The following is a 22,213-nucleotide window of genomic DNA, read 5'->3' on the forward strand; positions in this document are numbered from 1 at the left end:
TTTCACTTGTGCCGAAGTCAGCTGCATTGAGTCTAGATTTTTAAGGGTTTTTAAAATATAAGTTGGGGAAAATACAAATGCACGAACAACATCTTCATCATGTCGGTATGACGTGACGTCATGTGGAGGAACATTGTTTGCTGTCAATGCTGAAAGACAGACACGATTTTTATATGTAGTTTTGGGCTTGCCAAGCTGTGTACGCGGTCATGCTGTGGGGATAGTATGCCTGTGTTTAGAGCACGTGGCAGGGTGATTTGCAGTGGTGCTTTTTTATTTTGACGTTCAAGTATCATTTTTTTTTACCTGCATTTGAACTTAATTAACAATATGATATGCTCTTTGTGACCTACCACCGAGGATGCGCCTTATGTGGAGCAGGGTCGCGCTCATTACGATGGCAATACAACAGGTAGGAATATAGCAGACAACATGATTATCACTTGTCTACAGAAGCCGATAGTAAACGTTTAGCAAGATAGCAAGGCAAAGAGGCAGTGCTATTGCAGGGTAGATGATTTGAATTCGGGCTTTGCTCTGTTGTATTATCTAATGTCAGTATTTTCAAAGGTAATTCTTGAAAATGGTTTAAATGAAATCGAAATGTTAAACCATTTCTGACTTTGAATCATTTGTTTGCTATAGTACTGTACTCCATACTTTCTCACAGTCGACATCTGACACATTCCCAATTTTATTTCATTTTGTCACACAAACACTGAATTTTTCTTCACCTCAGAGGTGATAGGACACGGAGCCACGTGACGGTTTAGCCCCTGTGACTATCGCTGGGGTGGCTGATTCAGGGAGCATTGCTATGTGCGTTTGATGAGTGGGGGTGGGCGTGCTAGGTAGGAACACTTACATGCACCATTGTTATCGTGTCACGTGTGAGTCCAGTTGAAGTAAAACTCCTTTATCTCCATAAGGTGCTGTTACTTGCGTTATCATATGAAGTTGTTTAATGTGTAACTGTTTCACGCGATGCCTGTACATACTTTTCCGGTTTGAAAATTGAAAATTCTCCGTCCCAAATCTAATAATAATAATAATAATAATAACAATAATAATAATAATTTTCCCCGTAAGTTGGCTGGGGTAGGGTAGGGGTGGGGTGATTGATAAATCAGTGCCAAATTTAAGAGGAAGGTTGGTACTGGTCTTTCTTTGATTGTATAGTATTAAGCTATTTCAAACATATGTAATATGTGTTACTACAGTCCTTGTTAAGTATTAAGTTTCTAAAACATATGTAATATATAACAATAAATCCAGGAATTGTTATCCATAAGTAATGCCTCTGTCAATCTACTACAGTTCTTGTATAGTATTAAGTTATCTCAAATATATGTAATATTGCAATGTTTTTCTCCCTTTATCTTCGCCATTGTTGACCAATAAATGGGCCATACCAAAGCCCTCATGCACGACGTGCAGGCCGCACTATTACCACTGTAACTACATGTGTGATAACAATCGGGTATATCTGTCACGCACGTGAGGCAAACCGTAGGGTTTCCGGTGTACCAGTAAGAACACTCAGGCGAATATGTCATACACCAGATACAAGCCATAGTTTGTATTTTGTATTCACAACAACACTCTGGTAATATTGTATGCAAAAACCCAGTTCACGCCAAAAGTTTTCCCAGTATACACGTGGGAAATCACTCATACACCAGGTATACACAGTAGTTTTGTCGAAATATCCTAATATAAACTCGGGTAAATAAACAAAACTCGAGGTACAAACAGCATTTTTCCCTGGGCACGGGTGAGAACGCCCATGTAAGTCGGTCATATACGCGGTTCAAGACGTATGTTTGTCAATGTAATCTTGAGAACACTAAAACGAGTCTTTAATACCCGCGAAACAACCTTACGTGAAGAATTTTGTAGAATGAGTTAAAGGCATTCAAATGTTTGAATTCTAAGGTGGGTTTTATGGATCATACTATCAGAGTTTATGAACTCTGACGTCATGGCAAGTTTTTCCAGCTCTAATTACTACACTGAATGCTGGAATAACTCTTCTTACCCATGAGTGAAACATTATTGAAATATTGCTTTCCAAAATGCTTTCCTTCTGATGAACATCAGGGAAAAGGGTATTGATAATTTAGAGATCCTAGATACCGTCAGTATGTCTCACAGAGACCACGGTAGAATTCAGATATGCGAAGGCCTTTCAACCCGCTTTAAAAAATGTAAAAAAAATTAATGAAAGTATTTTAAAAAATTGTTTCCACTTGTCCATACGGCGAGCCTTACTTCATGTTTTCGCTCTTTTTTTAGTTTAAAACGACTTTACATGACATGATGCAGGCAGTATGGCTGTATCTTTACTATAGTGTATAAGTTGCTACACAATTCATGGTCAATGTAAAAGTGCTTCTTTATTATGAGACACACCTTTAAATGTCCACAGTGCAGAGTAGATGAAAATATACAATAGGCTATATCTTTAAATGAAATTTGGTAATTACTTTTCTTCCACTTTTAGATCTTAAAGTAAAAAAAAAAACAGAAATTAACAATTTTCATTGTTTTACTTTAAAATTTTCAAAGTCGGCCCGTTTCTCAAATTTGACCAAAATTTCACTCAAGTGTGGCCATTTTAAAGCATCTACTTAAAATCCCTGGAGTAAAATTTTACTCAATTTTGGCGATTCAAATTGCCTTATTTGAGTAAAATGTCAGTTATGTTTGAGAAATTGACCAACATTGGAAATTTTCATGAAAATGATAGAGAAATATCAGTAAGATCCCCTGTTATAATTTAAAAAATTCCTGTTGCATAGAATCGTAATGCTTCTTTTAGCTGAGTACTGGGTGGGATCGGGTTTCCTCGCTTGTCAGTCGGCTCGGGTAAATCCTCTTGTAAGATGTCCAAAATCAGTGCGAATCGTTCTCTAGTAAATCAGTATGGTTTTTTGAATTTTCGATCATTCCTATGTTAATCACGGTCAAACACGAATCTTTGGACTCCGCAGTGCACCAATATTGTTGATATCTTGCAGCCTCACGGCGCTTGCACGACGATTATAAAAGTCATCCATGTCGTTGTTTTCAAAGCCCCGTGAAAACTTACCGATTCAGATCGGTGTAGACGCTTTAAAGGTTGACCCAGACCAACCTTGAGAATAAAAGATTTCCTAAGCGGAAACAAAGATTTACTTCTAACAACTAAACCGACCTTTCGATCGGTAGAGAGAAAAAAAGGGTGGACTTTTCCTAAAAATATCCTAATATTGCAAAAGGCTCACCTAACTTGAGAACAATAGGCAAAAGGCTGACCTGTAGACTTAAGGAGGTTTCTAAAATACCACCCATTATCTTAAGCAGGACGTAAAACACTAAAAGAAATAAATAATTAAATCGAAGGGGAAGCAATTGGACTGGATAACAGTCATTTTTGTCGCAATTGTGAGAATAAAAGCTCAAAACGACAGTCAACCCAGAGGTAATGGTCCTTCGCAAGTAATAGAACAATTTCTATACATTTAGCTTTGGTGGAAGCTCTTACACCCGAAGTTATATGCCCAAAGATGACAACGACAGATTTCGTGATGTTTTAACTCAGTGCAGAATACTTGTAGATGCCAAGATATTTTTCAATCATACGAAACCGTCCAGGATTCTCCCGTTTTCTCCCCCGAGCAAACAGCCATCGTATCAGTGAAAGAGAACTCTTCAGTGCGTTGTTTTTGTTTTGGAATTTTGTACCCCTGTTGGTAGGTAACGTCTAGACAAATAACAACTAAAAGTTTTTTTTGTAGTTACATGGGTAACTGGTATTCATATAATATTATCCAAACATAGCATGGTTACTATTTCTGTTTCCATGGTGACTCAACGCTAGTACCTGGATCTCAGCTGACTTGTCATTGTTGGATGTTTGCACCAGTCAGTCACTGACTCTTAGTTATGTTGCATTGAATGATGTCAGCTTTATTACGGCGTGTAACATTTTAGTCTGTGGAAATTTACGTAATATAGTTATTGAATGATGCCTCTGAAGATGCTGTTAGATAAATAGTATGGCGAATTTTAGTGCTGTGTCAACCTAAGACATAAATTATATTTAAAAAAAATTGGTACAACAACAGGAGAGTAAACCGTTTAGAAACCACTGCCGGACGTCCGATAGCATTCAGGAGTTTGTTAATATGGCTTTAGGCGCTGACAGTCGTCGTTACAAAATGACCTCGGGCAGAACTGCATTCTACAATTGCCACGGCACCAGTTGTCGTAAAACAGACCTCTGTTCCCAATGGCTCGGCACGCCCACACAAGCGCCTCATTTTCCTCTCTGGATCTAGTAGTGCGGTCCGTGATTCTCCTCGTAGACGTGGCTGTATGAGAAATTGCTGGAGAAGGTGTTAAAGTCGTTGTTGGTCGCCTGGTGGATGTCGTTGTCGTTGTTGCTGCTTTTGTGGGAGATGGTATGGTCGTTGTTGTTACAGTCCTTGTTATTGTTTTTGGAACAGGTCTAGTCGTCTTTCCTGCTGTTGTTGTTGTTGTGGAAACCAAAGTAGTCGTAGTCGTCGTCATTCTAGGGGTTGAGGGATCTATAGCGATATCTGCGCATGTGTAGAACTCTTCTTGGGGCCCGAGCCCCAAACCACACTTTCCTGTCGGTTCACAGCCCCAGTCTTTGCCTACCACAGAAAAAAAAGATACATTTTATTTCCTTATTTTTTCATTATTTGGTTGTGCTGAATGTTTTGCCACTTATGAGAAGGCGGTCAGTTTTGTGGGGAGACTTGAGTGCTCCGGGGGTAAATTGTCCACATTTGATAACATAGTTTCTAGTGTTCGACGTAGCCTACTTATATTTTCTTATATTTAGCCTTCAATATTTAGTGTCCAACGGAAGTTAGATTGATTGATTGGAATATTTCACTTATACCACCAGCTTTATGGTGGGAGAAAATCGGGCAGAGCCCACGGGCAAAAACCCACGACCATCCGCAGGCTTGCTGCCAGGTATTCCCACGTACTGCCGAAGAGACAGACGGCATGAGCTGGCCTTGAACTCACAGCGACCAAATTGGTGGGAGACAATTGGGATTGCGCGGTGTTGCTAAGCATGCAAAAACCCTCGGGGGCTCCGTGAAAGTCAGACTTAGTTCGGTTATTACTCGTACAAACTCGCAAAGCATAGCGGTGGACGACAAGTGGCTTTAAATGGACGTTAATGTAAGAAAACTGTTAGATGCGGGCCATGGATCTATCGCTCCCGAAGCGGACACTCTACCAACTGAGCCTTAGGGCCCGGTCTAATAAATTGCAATTAACATCAAGCGCATATTGTGCTTAAGCGATGCTGCTAGGGAGGCGTGTAGTTTACTAATTTTTAAGCATTTTCACCAAGAGTAAGAATAAAACCCTTACTGAGGAAACACTGATTACATGCGACCATTTACCAGGTATCGCACTGTTTGATACACACGATCTCTGATTTGATACATACGATCTCTGATACTTGCATATCGCCTTACCCGTGTGGTACTTCCACTGCAGGACACATTGGGAACACACGAGGGTCGTGGGTAAGTCCAGGCTTAGCCGTATTATCTCCCTCTTCCCAAATGCCTCAACAGCCATTCTTGTTTCGTCAGACCCAGACTTGCTCAGTAGGTACTTGTCCAAGCATTCCTGTGTGGGAGGGGTATTCTTGTTGTCAATGGGACATAACCGAAACTCCATCCATCCTCTATGGCCCCAAGTCATAACCACCTCGACATCGAGTTGTCGCCCCTGATTGTACCTCTTCACTATTGTGCCCGTGGCGAATTTTCCATCCGGGGCTTCGTGTTGTCTTGGATACACGTCATACGGATCTCCGCACACACCACATTTCCCGCTATTTTTTGTCCATTGTCGCTAAGATAACAACAAAATGATGCACTGACTTTATCTACAGGTACAGTATATTTCTTACCAAAAAAACAAAAAAACAAAAAAAAAAAACAAAAAAACAACGCCAACATTGTGCACTGTGTTGTTACATTTAGCATTGACCGAGTAGGTAAGATTTAAATTATATGTGGAAACAGATATACCTTTCAAAGCCAATTTGAATAATTGTTAATTCATTCCGCACCAGCGAATTTTTTTGTTTTTTGACCTAAAACTTGACTGTAATCTAAGTTAAGCTTAAAAAAAATAAATGCATCGAATCGATAAAAGTTTTACCACTGATTATGTACTCTAGTAAATAAATTTCAACCGGGTTTGAGCATCCATTTCCAATTAGTTTACTTTAGGACAAAATGGCTTTGAACCTGCTGATACCCATGGGCTAGCTCTGGGCTCTCCCTGGTTTCTTCCCACCATAATAATATGAGTGAAATTTTCTTGAGAGCGACGTAAAACACCAATCGCATAAAATAAATTAAAATGCTTTGATAAAACCCTCTTGTCACTACTTACCAACTTTCCTCCGCAGTTCTGGCCATGTACATCATAATTCACGGCCGCATTCTCGTATCCGAAATCTCGCAAAGACCCGCGGCTCGGAGGATACTTCATGTATCCATGGCAACTGGCAGAAGAAGCAAAGTAAACAATTACCTTAAATATCAAACATATGGATAGTTGTATACAGCTTATGTTGGTCTTCATGATTTTAGGCAGATATTGTTGCGGAGAATCGACCTGTTGCTATGTACAGGTTTTATCGGGAAAAAAGGAAGAGCGGGCAAAAGTTTGGGTTTTATCCTGTGTTCTGTTTGAAGAAAACGTGTTATCTTTGGCACACCTGGCGCTAAATCTTCTTTTCACTTCTTCAATAGTCGTATACTGGGCGTTAAACAGAGGTGTGAGTCATGGACTATAGCTGAGCAAGTTTTGTATATTTGAAAAGACTCTGCCTCCTCCAAAGCTCATTCTTCAGCCAATCACATGCGCTGTTATAACAGGGATTCGATTTATTTTTACAAAGTAAATGTTCTTATAGAGAACACACGTAACGACAATAAAACAGTAGTTAACTAAAAGCATCTTAGCTAAGACTCGACAAATTTTCTCAGGTTTATGTCATTTCACACATTAGATATCTATACATAAATACTTAGGATGGATGTTTTAAGAGTTCAAGCTGAGAGGAAAAGAAAATATGCTATATGCATCTGTCTGTTAAGGCCTTATCTTATTGTGCTTTGGTTCCCCCTGGCACAGCGAGTTTCACATCGATCGCAACACACCGATCGCATAATAGTAATTGTTGTTTCTCGTGTGAAGAGAAAAACTTTGTAAATGGAGAAACCCTCGTCGGCTCTATTCCCGAAAGTCTTCTTCTGATCGTAGATCGGGCGTGACACATGAGGTCACAGGCAAGAAACTAGCCCTCGCTGCAAAGTAAAAAATAATTAGTAAATCAACGATTAGGTAAGTCTTTTTACTATCACAGAAGTATTAACATACAACGGTAAATGGTGTATCTGGGCCATTGTCGAGTGCTTAAGCTACTCCTCTTTCAGACGTTGGTCGTCAGATGACTGAAAAAACGTTAAGTACGATGTTAAACCCTAAGCACTCACTCACCCTTTCAGAAGATGATAAACACTAGATGCTGGTTTAAATTCGGTCTGCTTGTGGGGCTAACATGATAATAAACGTTTGACGAAGTTAGCGCTTTCTAACCAGCTCTCTTACAACTACGTCACAAGTAGTAAAGCTCGTCAGCAACTTGCCGAAGATGAGTGGTTTACCACGCACATTCCGGTTTCCTGCTCCCATGAAAAATTGACCATCACCGTGTATGTGAAAAATTCATCAGTATAATTTAAACAGCAATAAAACCATTGTATTTAGTATTACCGCTTGTCTTCTTTAGATCATTGCATTTTACGTGTCAAGCTAAAACGAACATTTTAATAAGACAGGTACCACATGCTCTACGCCCATATTTTGCAGCGCCGCACTGGGAACTTTTAAATCCTAGTGCAATTGCTCACTGTCCATAAAGCTCCATGGCAAATATTTTTCCATTGTTTTTTTAACTTGTTATACAAAATAAAGAATCTGTCACCTAGGCGAAAATGGAATCACTTTCTTCAAATGTAATCGAATTATAGTGAAATTGACTCAAAACTACAAATAGGTATCTTGGTATTTCTCACAAGATAGTTCTAATCGGACAATTACCGGCGCATTTGGGAGATGTGAAACGTACCCTGGTTGTATGGGGTGTTTAGTTTACCTGTTACCTTTACACTCATTGGATTTGTTTGCATGTGATAATGTCTTTTGTCAACACTGGGAAAAGATCAAACGGAAGTTGGCCCACACATACAGCGGTACCCGACAACCGCAGGTACCGTACTGAGGAGTCACACACCTCCTCCGTTAAATTTGTCAGTACTTAATAAAAGGACAGGTATTACCAGGTGAACTTGCGCACGTCTCCTAATTTGGATTTATATGAACATGTTACGTTCTCTTTTTTATGCATGCAAAAGGTCGAGGTTTCCACGTGTATGGGCGGGAATAAGTTAGCCCAATATTTGATCAGCTGTCAGTATTATATATGTACAGCTATGACGGAAGACGGTATTGCCAGAGCACAAACGTACAAATACATAGCACACGTATGCAGTAGGTTGGTTATTCGTTGGCCTACATGCACTAGACCGCTAAATACGCACAATAAACAAGTGCGTAGTCTTCGCTGCGATCGAAAACTAGATCACCGTGTTGAATTTCTTTAGCTACAGAACTATGACCTGTGGTAAACATTTATGATCTAACAAACGGCGTATGAGGACGGACGAAAACACAACTACATATACGCTTATACGCTTCGCCATGGCTGCTTTAAGGGCCGACAGATTACTGTTGTATCAGGTGTTTATATTCTATTGTGTTGCGCCAGGTGAGTGTGAATATGGGTAGACATGCAAAGTTTGTTTTGCTTGTAACAAAACAGCACCATTAGTCGCTCTGTCTGTAGGTGGATCGGGCAGCCGGTTGATTTGTCGGATGGCCGGTCTCTCTATCCGTCTGTCGCACTAGTAGTCGGTTGCTGGGTCGGCCTCTCAGTCTAGGAGTCGTTCGGTCTCTCGGTCTAGGAGTCGTTCGGTCTCTCGGTCTCACGGTCCAGCGATCGGTGGGTTCTGTCGCCTGGTGGGTCGGTCTATCGGTCAGTGGGTGAACAGGTGGTTCAGCCGATTTTTTTAGTCGGTAGATATTTGGCATAATCCGTGACGCCTTATCATTCAGTATGCATATGAGCCAAACATTTAACGAAGATCCTGTGGGTAACACATCCAATGTTGAAACTGTTACAAGAATGAACTTTTCATGCGATGAAAATGTGAATGTACATGGGTAAAATTGGAGCTGTCATGTCTGACGAGTTTATATGGGATGCGATTTATTTGTTTACTTATTTATTTTTTTTTAAATAAATTGGTGTTCTACGCATCACTCAAGAATATTTCACTAATGCTACAGCGGCAAGAGTTATGGTGGTAGGAAATTTAATAGAGCCCGGGGGTATCCTACCACCATCCGCAGGTTGCTGAGAGACCTTCCCATCTACGGGAGGGGGGGAAACATATAACATGATATGTATGAGGTGGGAAAGTATTCTTTTTTAACATGTATATAGTTCACAATAATGTGTTCCGTATTGCGATCATGCAACACAAATAATATTATCTAACATAATTTAGTACAAGTTATGCAAAAAACAAGCAAAATATACATAATTTGTTATAATTGGGAAAAGTCAAACCAATTCAAGACGAACTGTTGGCATGATTGCTGGAATACGATTACCTGCTTCGATATCTAAATGTATTATATAATTCAAGAGATATCGTTCTCCAGATATGTAGTCGTTTGTTCCCTAGTTTAACACGATAAATTTTCTTTGTTGAAATCAGTTAGCAACTTGCCACTTACGTCAGAACATTGCGCCAAGAGAGTGACTAGTATAGACGTGTAGAATATGGGTGTTTTAGACGAGTTCCCACATAGCCTGTATGTTGCACACATTGATGGTAATAGTGTAGAGGCGGATCACAGTTAACCTATATAGAGCATGTTTACTATATTTGCGGTAGGTGTCTTGTGAATGTGTGTCAAGCTACCTGTACATGTCTGATCACGCACTAAAGAACTAAACCAATAATGCATGTGAGAAATCTTGAGTCATACGCGCAGATCTGAATGTATTCTATCCAGGTTATTTCCGCCACTCCCAACTATTGAGCAAGTTTCGTTGAAAAACCGACAATAGATACGTGAATATAGTATATATATATATACATATATACATATATATATATATATATATATATATATATATATATATATATATATATATATAGAGAGAGAGAGAGAGAGAGAGAGAGAGAGAGAGAGAGAGAGAGAGTCTTGAACGGTTGAACTGTTAGCAAGACGAAACCTAAAACGAAACCTTTGAGATCCGACGAGCCACACCTGGTCCTACCCAAAACAAGGTGAATTCCTGATTGGTGATCTTTCCTGAAATATCTACCCGGCTCAATCAAGCGTTTTACCCATTTTTCCCTTTATTATAATGCACTTGACCGCGACATTATTGATAAATTCATAATTCATTTTCTGCGCTGCACGAAGCTTTTATTTCTAGTTAATCACAGTCCTTAATGCCGTCATTATTCAATATTTTCCCACATATTTATATGAAAAGTAATATATAAATATGCTACGACTTAGTTATACAGCTTCCTTGGGAGAAAATACTCAGAAGGATAAAAAGGCGTCGACGCCTTACACAAATTGTACTATTTTCTCATTACATGGGGACCTATGGGTTTACAAACTTACCTAAAAAGTACTATAGTAACATTTTAAAAACTAAACATTATGACTTCTGCCATTACAAAACTAGAGCGATTTCATTTTCAATGCTACCCCCAAACACCTAAAATATGCCTGACATATTTCTGCTAGGTTAGATTTATCAAATAACGGTCGCGGTGTTTGATATTATATTTTGTCCCTGATATGTTATACAAGTGAACAAATATGAAGAGTTGTTTTCATCGTTTGGTGTTTGGGACAGCTTTCTATTTAGAAAAATACAAGTGGGTTTGTTCCTGGGTCATTGCGCCGCGCTGGCGTGCTAACTCCTTCGGCCATGGAGGCCCCCATTTAAATGGGATTAACGCCGCTTTAAGCATTATTTCTGTCAAATCACGAGGAAGTCGCAATGTACTCTGCTGTGCTCATATTTACAGCACTGCCCCCTGGAACGTCTCACTGAAGAGACCAAACACGCGACGCTCCGCCCAGTCTCATTGCACATTACTAACACCAGGTCGCACAGTAGGCCGACTTGTTGAGAGCCAAGCAAGGTTATTCTCAAAGAATGAATCTGTTAATTTTAACAGAAAGCCTGTTGTCTGGGTGACAGAGGAATATATTCTGTTTTATAACATAATATTCTGTCATATTCAATACGACATCCTGTTAGTTTAATCTTTATGAAACTTAGAGGTATAGCTGTGTTGTATTTAACAGAACAATTTGCTGCAGTAGCAGAATACTTACTAACATCACTCAGACTTAGAGGTATAGCTGTGTTGTATTTAACAGAACAATTTGCTGCAGTAGCAGAATACTTACTAACATCTCTCAGACTTAGAGGTATAGCTGTGTTGTATTCAACAGAACAATTTGCTGCAGTAGCAGAATACTTACTAACATCACTCACACAACAGGCTTTCTGTCAAAATTAAGAGGCTAATTTAATTTTAACGGATGTTTAAAGCGTGTGTGTGACTTGATTCTGAAAAGTGGAACACAGCTTTGGGCTACCCGTTCATTGTGCAAATCAGTATAGTATGGAATGGCGGTATGACGGTATAATATTAAATGTCAAACCCCGTCCTGGGAAGTAAACGAGATATTTTTAAAACTGTGCATATTGCTATCAACTTTATTCTGTTTGTAGACCATATGTAGTCTTGGTATTTGTATATGAGTGAACATAGTTGAGCGATATGCTTTAATAACACATGGAAGCTAACAACTTTGATTGCCTTACTGTACAAGATTCGGTTTTATTTTGTGCACATATAGACGAGGAGGCAGCTTTGCATGTTTCTTATGGCAAACACATGACGTAACGGTTTTGAAGACGCGGGAAAGAAATGGCTTTTTTTATTTTTCTTGGTTTTGATTTCAGGTCTCGAAGCTGTCAGAATATTAGTGGAACATCAAACAGTAACGGCAAATCCCAGTGTCGCACTAGTGACACTGCCATGCGAGTACAACAGCACCAGTGTGAACTCTCCAAGTATCGACTGGTACCTGCTTGCGAATCAGCAAAGGCAAGGCGTCATGTCCGTTGGAACACGGAATAACATCACTGTGCACGAGAGTTACCGTGGGCGCGTTGCTAGGGGAGATCAAGCTTCATTGGTTTTGATTGGTCCATCAGTACGTGATAGCGGGACGTATCTATGCCAGGTGAAAATATCAGGGGAGACGCCTAATTGGGCCAACGGACTGGTGTCACTAAAGGTGATCAATCAATCGGAAGTGAATGTTTCCACAGGTAACAGGTTTTTACTTAGGTACTACTTCATGCTGTTTTATAATAGTAATCAGATATTTACTTTGTATCTTACAGATGAATATCTGTTGAAACCCTGGGCGGTATCATTCGTACTGAGAGAGAAGCTAGAAACAAAAGGCAGGCCGTCAATCAAATGTACAGAGTGCTTTGGCTTTTCTAAACATTTCTAACAGAAACGACAAAATGTTATGCCTTGACCATTTTTGTAAACTAAAATTTCATAGAGTAAGATAAACGATAACTTTAGGTCCCTGTATTGTTGTTATAAGGGATTTACACTTTCTGGGTGTAGCACTAAACCTAGAGCTAGAATTGTTTGGGAATAGTCCGGGTTAATTTAATAAAGCGCCTAACTGCCAGCGGTTTGCATGTTATGTCTCTATAACTAAGGACATTCCAGCAATAATGCTTTTACTTAAACCACTTTATATATGATATTCACAAATTTGACATTTGTGTCAGTGCAGCGCCTTCTCCATACGAACTGCTCAAGAATTTCCATTCCATTATATAGCTGTGGCCATGAATTGTTCTCGGTCAAGCAGCGCCGCACTTTGGGTTTTACTCGTCATTGATTGGATCATCCCTATGTGCTGCGTGCACGGGTTCTCTGAGAGTTACCGCGGCTTACATGCGAGGATTTCTCTATTCAGCAACATCATGATAGGTAAGCAAACAACGGACTATATAGGTGTAGCACAGAACAGGCTACATTTCCTACAGACACAAGCCGATTAAGCTATTAATTAAAAGATTATAGCTTTCTACTCTTTCACCGCAGTGCTTTTATAATCAAGGTATCCCTTAGCTCCCTAGCCACAACTATGCAGTAACGGTAACACATTTATAGAACAAAATGTAAGAGAAGACCGTTTTTACATGTATCACTTAATGCTTTCACATCAGTTGATCAGGAATGCACTTCGAATAAAAAAGAGCGTAAACATGATTATTTTAGACCTTTAAATTCTTCGAAATATCTAGTTTTTCTACCAAAAATGAAAACTAATAAGAATAGTATGGAATAAAAAGGATTCGTTAAAGAAGTGGAAACAGTTCGAGCTAGCGGAAAGATACATTTTTAAAACTAGCAGCATCCTTTTGACTAATACCGTTGAGATCACGTGTTCTGGTCTAATACTGCATATATATGGAGATCAAAAAAATGCTCCGGGATGATAAAAGCTAAGGATGACCTTGATAGATTCCTATATATCCTGATCTTCTTATGTGTGAGTGATTTAATGACATCTTGGTGTTTTCTTCTCACGTGTCGTACATTCGCAGTGTCTCTCACACATGTTCACTTGACAAACTCCGAACACATTCTTCTTCTTTGCGAATGGGTATTTTAAGGCAAAGTAAAGGCATAAATGAATAAATCGCTGTAAAGGTTTTGCTCGGAGGAATGTTAGGGACTGTGTGGTAACGTATTCGATCTTGCTGTTTGAATGTTTCATGTCTTTTTTTTATTCCAAAAGCATTGCTAGGTGTTATTGTTGTTATCTCCACGATTCTCATCACTGTGAGTATGAAGTACCTCACGGACTGCTATTCCAAAGACAGTAAGTTATCCAGTTGTCTGCAAAGTATTTCAATTTTTCTTGGATACATGGGTGTATCTTTTGATTGTATCTTCTTATTAAAGTGTCGGGGGGGGGGGGAGATATAAACTGTAGTGCAATTGATTAGTTTATTGAATAAATATGCCAAAAAATCGAGTAATTTAGCATTTGTATGACAATTTACAAACAATCGTCCAGCTAAGCAGCATGTTAAAATATGGCAATAACGTGCATTTTACACTTCGGAAATATTGATCCTTGAAATAATGTGTCAACTCGTACTATAAATGATGCGAATAATTATTGTATACATGTATATAGCCCGATGTCCTGTTCTCCCCAGGTCTTCGCTGGGCAGTAGGAATACCCACAGGGATCAGTGGAGATTTATTGCTTATTGGCGTAATTTTATTGTTGGTCCGACTTAGGAAAACCCACACACCCCCGCCAGGTAATGTATACAACAATCCGTCTACCTGTATATATACTGATATTATTGAGCGTCCTTAGTGATGGCGCGTTAATTTGTGAATCACAGCGCAGTGCAGTTATTCAGGACACAGAACTGTGAATAATTAAACACAAAAAGTAGTTCTAAGACCAGTAGGCCCTCACTATGAATCCAAGCAGGCCGTTGACGGCACCCGTGTAGTCGCTTGCTTAGTCCAACTTTTGCTGAAAACCAGCTGTCTACCACCAATATGGAAGTGTCCTTATTCGCACGCCAGATGTGGACAGTTCCTCAGTAACTACATAGCATTTCAGCTCTGAACACCAATAACTGACCGCCATCGCTTCAAGTGAGGTATTCATAAGTAAATAACAAGAATAACTAAATAATAATTTGATCTGCTAATGCGGTCATGCGGTTTTCCACTGTGCTCTGTTCGATTTCTTCCCATGATAATGCTGGACGCCGTCGTATAAGTGAAATATTTTTGAGAACTCCAGTCAAATAAATAAATAAATAAAGAAGCTAACACATAAACTGACTTAATCATTTTGAGTCGTGACTGTGAGGAATTAATTCTTTGTTTCTGTATTCAGTTAAAGGCGAGAAAACAGATGAAAAATGCCCACTGGAAGTTTCTCTAGAAGATCTTACACTTGACAATCTGATTTGTGCTCAAACGCTAGTGGATGCCCCGGATGTCATACACTGCATGGTGCCCACGGGAAACAAAAACAACTTCTATATATCTACAGATCATAGCGTTTACCTCTATGACCAGTCAGGTGACGAGTTTAAAGAAATCCGACTGGCACATGCGCACAACATATTTATGATCTCGCTGGACAAAGGGAAACTTCTTGTCTCCACTTATCCTGTCGATGTCACAAGAAGAAGTTTTATTTTAAAGAGGACGGCGTCGAGTTCAATAAAGAGGAACGCTGTGCTTCTGGTTGATCTCAAAACGTCGGCTGAAAGCAGCTCCAAATTAAGCTTTTCGACTATTGCACCATGGATCTGCGTGAACCTAAAAGGCGACTGGTGTGTGACGGATGCGCAAAAAGGACTTCTGCATATCTTAAAAAAGGGAGCAAAATCTGAAACCAAGAAAACTATTGGAGCTGGATTTCTGGAGAGTCCCTGCTGCGTCGTACAAAACAGCTCCGGGTGCTATATTATCGCTGACAGTCAGAAGCACGATGTTTACATATTCCAAAAAAACGGATGTTTCCTAACGTCTCTGAAAGTGAAGAACAGTGACAGACTCCCAGATAAAATGTCATCACCATTCCAACTGGCCCTAGACCGGAAGGATAAACTGTATGTGGCCGCAAAAGACAATGACACCGTCTACGTATTTTCTGCGTCTTTCGAGTTCCTTGGCAAGGTGCCATTTGGACCTACGGATGGTACAACGCACCTCACGTCTCTGATGGTCAACCCACTTGACGACACACTGTATGTAGCTTTCGGAACCACCATCAAAACCCTGTCCGTGGACTCGATAGATCTCACCGACTCCAACATGAATGAACAGTCCACATGCTGACCAACTCGTGCTTTTTGATGTTTACTGTGTGTGTTGGGATTTCAAAATATTGATCGCCACAACCTTTATTTGGACATACATTCTCGTGATCCATATCAGTTGCCATATCGTTGTAACGGCGTAAAACATCCATCAAACACATAAACCAATCGAAAATACTTTACATCTCCAAACAGATTGCTTTTCTCAAATTGTATAAAAAATGCATAGAAAAATAATTTGGCACGGAATTCTTAGGTATCCACTCTCTCGTATATGGTGGCATCGAGATACTGGAAGCGGTGGGTATGTTATGTGCTGTAAAGACAGAGTGTTAACATCTGCTTAGTGTACTTGACAAGCGACTATTTCGAGAAAATTGTGTAAGGCAGTATGCTATTTAAAATAACCTTAATCATACGGCAAGAGCTAAATAATGAGGATAAATATAGTACAATATACAAGAAATATACTCGTGCTGAAGTCTTCATGATTCTGTCCTTCTCGGGTTCAAAGGAAACTCTGGTCTTTGTGTTCATAGACAATAATTGCTAGGGAAAACAGATAAACATAGCAATTAGACCAACTCATATGACTATGCTGATTTATGTTCATGTAGTGGTACCAATTACTAGGAAATGAACAATACCCAGCGGTGGGTTGTGCTTCTTTTTCTCTTATAAAACTGAGGCTGACACACCTCAGATTTCTCCCGATTGCATCGAAACTGACACGGAACAATGTTCGGTTCTGGAGATCGTTTCCCCAGTGACACGCGCGGATGACAGCTTTATCCGATTTTTGTGCATGTCAGTAAGTCAGTATAATGAGATTGCCAGTAAAACATTCCAAGATTATGTTGACTAAGATTAAGAATCGTAGCAATATGATAATCACAACGTAAAGTTTTCTTTCTAGGTTATTAGATGTACACCTCAACACATGTTCCTTAAAACAAAGCACTCATCGCTGTTTTTTTTTTTCACTCATCTAAATCCCATTACACAAGGGCCGTCAGTAATATCCGTTCGGTAAGAGTCGTAGTTCCCGTGATTGTGATTTGCTTTAGCGAAAAACAAATAATATTTCAATGTTGTGTTTTTGCATAAAGCCGAGGAGCTTTTCAAAAAAATCGTCAGAATTCAAACTCCTGGTTGTAGATGAAAACTTCATTGTGTTGGATATTATTTGTCCTCATACCGTTTCAATCGCAAATGTAATGAACGTTTATCTTAACAGTACTTTACTTGTAATCATAACGATGTTTACCATTACAAGGGTCGCATGCACAAAGCGGCTGTGGGCTAAGTCGATTGTAATCATATGACCCGTGGTGACCATGATAACTGGTATGTTGCAAGTAATGTTCCTTAAATAAAAGGAAACGTTGTTTTTTATTTGATAGGTGTTTTACGCCGCACTCAAGAATATTTCACTTATACAAGGGCGGCTAGCATTATGGTGAGATGAGACCGAGCAGAAGTCTAGTGAAACTCACGCACCACCCGCAGATTGCTGTCAGACCTTTCCAAGTGTGACCGGAGCCTGTATAAATGCCTGGGCCATTGCCCCGCGCTGGGCTGCTAACCACCTCCACTACGGACACCGCTGCAGATATTATTTAGACACGTGATTAATTATTGGGCTGGCATGGGGCATGCGATGCGTTCCACTTCTCAGAGTCACTCATGCATTGTTACATCAACGCACTGTAGGAAGGATTAACGGCTTAAGGATAAAACTCCATGGATGTACCATTGATGAATGTCATGGGATTGTCTGCTTAATTGTGTTTGGAATGTAAACTGAAGACCACTCGTAAACTGAAAAAATCAGCCTTTAAGTCCTTGGTTTGACTGCGTAAAAACGTCATGACCGTCGAATATATGGATTTTTAAGTACAGGACGTGGCACTGAATAACTTTATCCCTAGATGTAGGGCCACTCTGGTCGTTTCTAAATGCCATACCTGTCAACCTGTTGTCACGAACGCCATCTATAAATATTCTATTACATTTTTTTCTTGAGCTTATGGGTTCAGTGTCTCACCTGCATTTTTACCTCTTTGTACGCTATAGCCTGCATTGTAACTCAGTCGAACATCCTCAAGGCTTCGGTGTATTTGACTTTAGTGTCATTGTACATACAGTACACATTCTGGAAATATGTATCAGTGTTGTAAACATATTTACGATCAAACTATCTAGAATGTTCTTGAGTTAATGTGTAAATATGAGCGACGGAGTTGTGAAGCTCTCAGTGATTTACCCAAGTCCACTGGAGAGCAGTTATTTACTCAAGTCCAGATGAGTACGGTCATATTTACTGTCATTCACAGTGAAGGACTTTACCGGGTTTGGAGATATTGGCTTTCACGTCATTCGACATTGGTCATTTGTACTCCAATTTCCATACGTAGCATTTTGTTAGCTTGTATTTCGCCACTTTATATTTTACGAGATATTTTTGTGGAGCTTCTATCGCTCATTGTCTCTTTTTACAACCACGTACATTTCATCTCAGTTTACCCTGAAAGTTACTTTGTGTATATTTGCAAGGGGTGAAACATACATCGCCAGCTCGGGATCACGGACGCTTCACGGGCAGTTAGAGATCAGACATCGTCAACGTTCTGTGACAGCTTGCCACTTATCGGACTGTCATCCTCTTTACTGTGAATTCTATATTTTCGTGAACTGACTCGCCTCTGGAAGCCGGAACATTCCTTCCAGATTTAACGCTGTCATCTGTAAGAGACTATAGATTTTGTAAGTTTTTGTATTGTTCTGTATATTATTGTCAGTTGTATTATTTGTCTATTTTATTCAAACATATGTGTTGAACTTATTCAAATGTCTTCGTGTTTCTTTGTTTGATGTTGTGTAAGGCATATCGCTGATCTGAGAGTTAAACAAGCCAGCTTTTCCTCATCATTACTCTCCGATAGTGGTAACCTTACATCTTTCTATTTTTTCCCAGAAATTTATGATATGTATTGTTAAGTATGACGGTCTAAGTTGACTTCAGATATTTCACGGCACCTTTTGAAGGAACATTGCGGTCATTACAGGAGACAAAAACAAATTATCATTTTTGGTTTTCTGAAGCTGACTTTTCCAGTTCCATCCTGCCAGTTTAACCATTTCACACATTATTCAAGTGTTTGAAACAAAGCCTTTCAATTATGATCATTTATCCGGGACCCACGTACATCTAATCACCACCTTGATGTCACATAACATGGCATCAAGCCACACGCTTCCATTCAACCACCCGCGGAGCTGACCACAAGAATGAACTCTTCTCAATGCTTGTCTGGACATTCATTGCATAATAACCTTCACTCAGAGGAGTCACTTAATTTTTCAAGGGCAGTACATGTCTCACCCGCACTAATTTTTCGTGTTTGACAGAGTTCTGACAAACTCCTTGACAAAGACCTATGCAAACCAACTACCAGCAACTCTCAGTAGCAGCTAGGGGCGAGGATCTCAACTGCTTCTCTAACTGACATTTTCTCGCTACGACATATCTGAAATACTGCCGATGTGGCGTTAAGCCATAATCATTCATTCTAAATAGCATGCTATTAAAAAAGATGCAATAAAAAAACCTGTGCAGTCAACTTCCTGTTTCGTTAGATTTCGACCCACATGGAATGTAACCCCTACAGAGGTAAAACATTTTCTAGATTACCATTTCATTCAACACTCCCAGATTTAGTTACCAGAGTTCCTGTCATATGACCCCCTGCTCCGCCTCACCCCACCTCCCCCACTCCCCACCAGGGTACTCCTCATGTAAGCCAACCCTAGCTCCACCCTAGTCACAGTAACTCTTGTCTGATCTCATATCCCTATCATCATCAACGTGAACAGATTTCAGGGTTTGTGTGACAGAAATGAAATAGAGTGAATAAAATTTTGGGGAAAGGTAATTAAATCATATGTCCGTTTTGAGGGAATGATGACACAAACAGGTATATAAAATCGCAAGGACGTCATTTTTCATAGCAGTCATAGTTTGTACTCTGGAAAAATAAGTCCGACAAAAGCCAGTGCGATCTAGCCATGGATGAGTCCAATGTTTCTCTAAGACAAGGCAGTTTCTACGTCGACCCAAGCGACGGTCTATGTACTTTGGTAGGTTCTGAATATTTGGACCAGTCAACCTTGAATCAGACTAAGCGTTTTCCAGGAGATACAGCTTTTTGCAACGCTGATGACGGAGATTCGAAAGCTGGCAACAGTCACCAAGACAGGGAAACAACCGACAATGTCAATGATAAAGACTTTGCAGAGAAGGGCTATGTGTATCAAGAAGACGGTGTTTACAATGAGAATGATAGCATCAAAGAGCAGACGACATATGGTGACGTCACGTTTTTCCACAACCCCAAAAGCCTGAGCGAGGATATGCGCACAATCATCAACACTCCAGAATTTTGTGACGTCACATTTGTAGTAGGAAAGACTAAATCGGAGGTTTATGGAGTGAAAGCTATCCTTGCCACCAGAAGCAGACACTTCCTCAACTTGATCACTTCTCATCAACGACTAGCAGCTCAGGAAATTGCATCTAGACGAGGGAAGAAACCTGGACTATTCAGCCGCCTTTTTCGACGAAATAGATCCTCCAGATATCAGAAAATGGGGTCGAAAACCTGTCGAGGACTCGAGATACCAATAGAGGAGTTTGACGTCGACATTTTCCAAAGAGTGATGGTTTACCTGCACAGTGGTCGGGTGCACATTAACCCTGAGTCCGTCGTTGGCGTGATGAACGCTGCCGATACTTACGGTCTGCCAGATCTTAGAACAGCCTGCTTTGAGTTCGCCCACCACTTCATTCAGGTGAACACCGTGTTGTCCTTGCTGGTGTCTACTGAGGCCTATGCTCAGTATAAGTGGACGCGAATTCTCGCTCAAAGACTGCTGGAATTCATCAGTAACCGAGCAGAGGCGGTACTTTGTATGCCTGAATTTGAATCTCTGCCCAAATCAACTGTTGTCATGATTTTACTTAGGCGAGACCTGAGAGCTAGCGAGGAGACAAAGTGGACAGCAGCCCTCCAGTGGAGCAGACGACATTGTCAGAAGAGAAGCAACAGCTATTTCCGGAGAACCGTTAGGATTTTTGCCCACAATGTCAACTTTATAGAGCTCCCGAAATATGTTCTGGAAAATGAGGTCAGGCCGCTCGGAGTGATACCTGATGATGTCATCATGGAAGCGTTTGCTCAGCAAACAAGAGATAGAGAGGTGATTGGACAAGAACAATCACGTGTCGCCCCACCGAAGCCACCGAGACGGAAACAAGCTCAGCAGAATCTTCGTCGTTCCGCTGCTTCTGCTGCCGCCATCTTGGCTCCACTGCGTGGATTTGTCAGGACTGCGTCTTCTCTCAACAACAGCAAGCGACGGAGCCAGTGCATGGAAGATGACGAAGTGCCGTTGAAATTGTCTTGACCTGATTTCTCGAGAGAAATCAGTTTAGTGCTACTATTCCTGCGTGTAACTGTTCGAATGCTCATATGCTTAATATTCAATAAAACTGAACAGCCATTCCTACAGAATTCAGATTACCTCTATTTATTTATATCTGCGAATTTTTGATCATATTCCAGAAAAACAAAGCAGGTAGGCTTCCACGCAAGCGTGTGATTCTAGGATGTGATTGACAGAATTCCAATAATGTGTATATACAGGTTTGTCATGAGGATGCATCAGATGTATTTGTTTGGTTGAAGTTAAACTTCCAGCAACTATACTTCTGCCATTACGATCATTGATCATGGTTGTAATCCATATTTCAACTTGGTGAATAAAGCCACTCAAACCACGACGGAAACTCCAGACGGACATAGTGCTGACATACCTGTGGCTGAGATACTGTAGACATGCACGACGCTTGATCCTGCCACGTGATGCTGACACCAGGCCGACCGGTGCTTTGTGTATTTCTATGGTGGTTAGATATGGCTTAGAACTGAGTCCAAGATGTACCCTTAACGAGAGAGGTGCTCCATCAGGCACTCGGTTGCTGGTGCACTTGTTTCAACTTCAGCAAAGTATTAGGATATTTTGTTA

The 22,213-nt window shown here is 40.3% G+C and overlaps 3 protein-coding genes across 3 annotated transcripts; 2 read left to right on the forward strand and 1 right to left on the reverse strand.

Moving 5' to 3' along the window:
• Positions 1-4,032: 4,032 nt before the first annotated feature.
• LOC135463183 (uncharacterized) lies at positions 4,033-6,632 on the reverse strand. The gene is made up of 3 exons (XM_064740499.1): positions 6,439-6,632; positions 5,505-5,889; positions 4,033-4,661 (listed from the first exon to the last, which is right to left on the reverse strand). The coding sequence occupies exons 1-3, from the start codon at positions 6,628-6,630 to the stop codon at positions 4,165-4,167; spliced, it is 1,074 nt and encodes a 357-aa protein (XP_064596569.1). The 5' UTR covers positions 6,631-6,632; the 3' UTR covers positions 4,033-4,164.
• Positions 6,633-8,719: 2,087 nt separating this feature from the next.
• On the forward strand, positions 8,720-16,928 carry LOC135462754 (uncharacterized). Its single transcript, XM_064739996.1, has 6 exons — positions 8,720-8,881; positions 12,188-12,559; positions 13,095-13,247; positions 14,062-14,145; positions 14,489-14,596; positions 15,193-16,928. Exons 1-6 carry the CDS (start codon positions 8,767-8,769, stop codon positions 16,143-16,145), a joined length of 1,785 nt encoding a protein of 594 aa, XP_064596066.1. The 5' UTR covers positions 8,720-8,766; the 3' UTR covers positions 16,146-16,928.
• Positions 16,929-20,194: 3,266 nt separating this feature from the next.
• On the forward strand, positions 20,195-21,592 carry LOC135462586 (serine-enriched protein-like). Its single transcript, XM_064739809.1, has one exon. It carries the CDS (start codon positions 20,195-20,197, stop codon positions 21,590-21,592), a length of 1,398 nt encoding a protein of 465 aa, XP_064595879.1.
• Positions 21,593-22,213: the final 621 nt, after the last annotated feature.

This window comes from Liolophura sinensis, chromosome 2, assembly GCF_032854445.1.
Source record: "Liolophura sinensis isolate JHLJ2023 chromosome 2, CUHK_Ljap_v2, whole genome shotgun sequence".
Lineage (NCBI taxonomy): Eukaryota > Metazoa > Mollusca > Polyplacophora > Chitonida > Chitonidae > Liolophura > Liolophura sinensis.

Bases quoted from the DNA above. Each gene is read 5' to 3' on its own strand.
- LOC135462754 (XM_064739996.1), top strand. From the start codon at position 8,767: ATGAGGACGGACGAAAACACAACTACATATACGCTTATACGCTTCGCC. The intron at 8,882-12,187 runs GTGAGTGTGAAT...TTTTGATTTCAG, and splicing joins ATTCTATTGTGTTGCGCCAG to GTCTCGAAGCTGTCAGAATA. The intron at 13,248-14,061 runs GTAAGCAAACAA...TTATTCCAAAAG, and splicing joins ATTCAGCAACATCATGATAG to CATTGCTAGGTGTTATTGTT.
- LOC135463183 (XM_064740499.1), bottom strand. From the start codon at position 6,630: ATGAAGACCAACATAAGCTGTATACAACTATCCATATGTTTGATATTT. The intron at 5,890-6,438 runs GTAAGTAGTGAC...TTGTTATCTTAG, and splicing joins AGAACTGCGGAGGAAAGTTG to CGACAATGGACAAAAAATAG. The intron at 4,662-5,504 runs GTAAGGCGATAT...TTTCTGTGGTAG, and splicing joins GCAGTGGAAGTACCACACGG to GCAAAGACTGGGGCTGTGAA.
- LOC135462586 (XM_064739809.1), top strand. From the start codon at position 20,195: ATGGATGAGTCCAATGTTTCTCTAAGACAAGGCAGTTTCTACGTCGAC.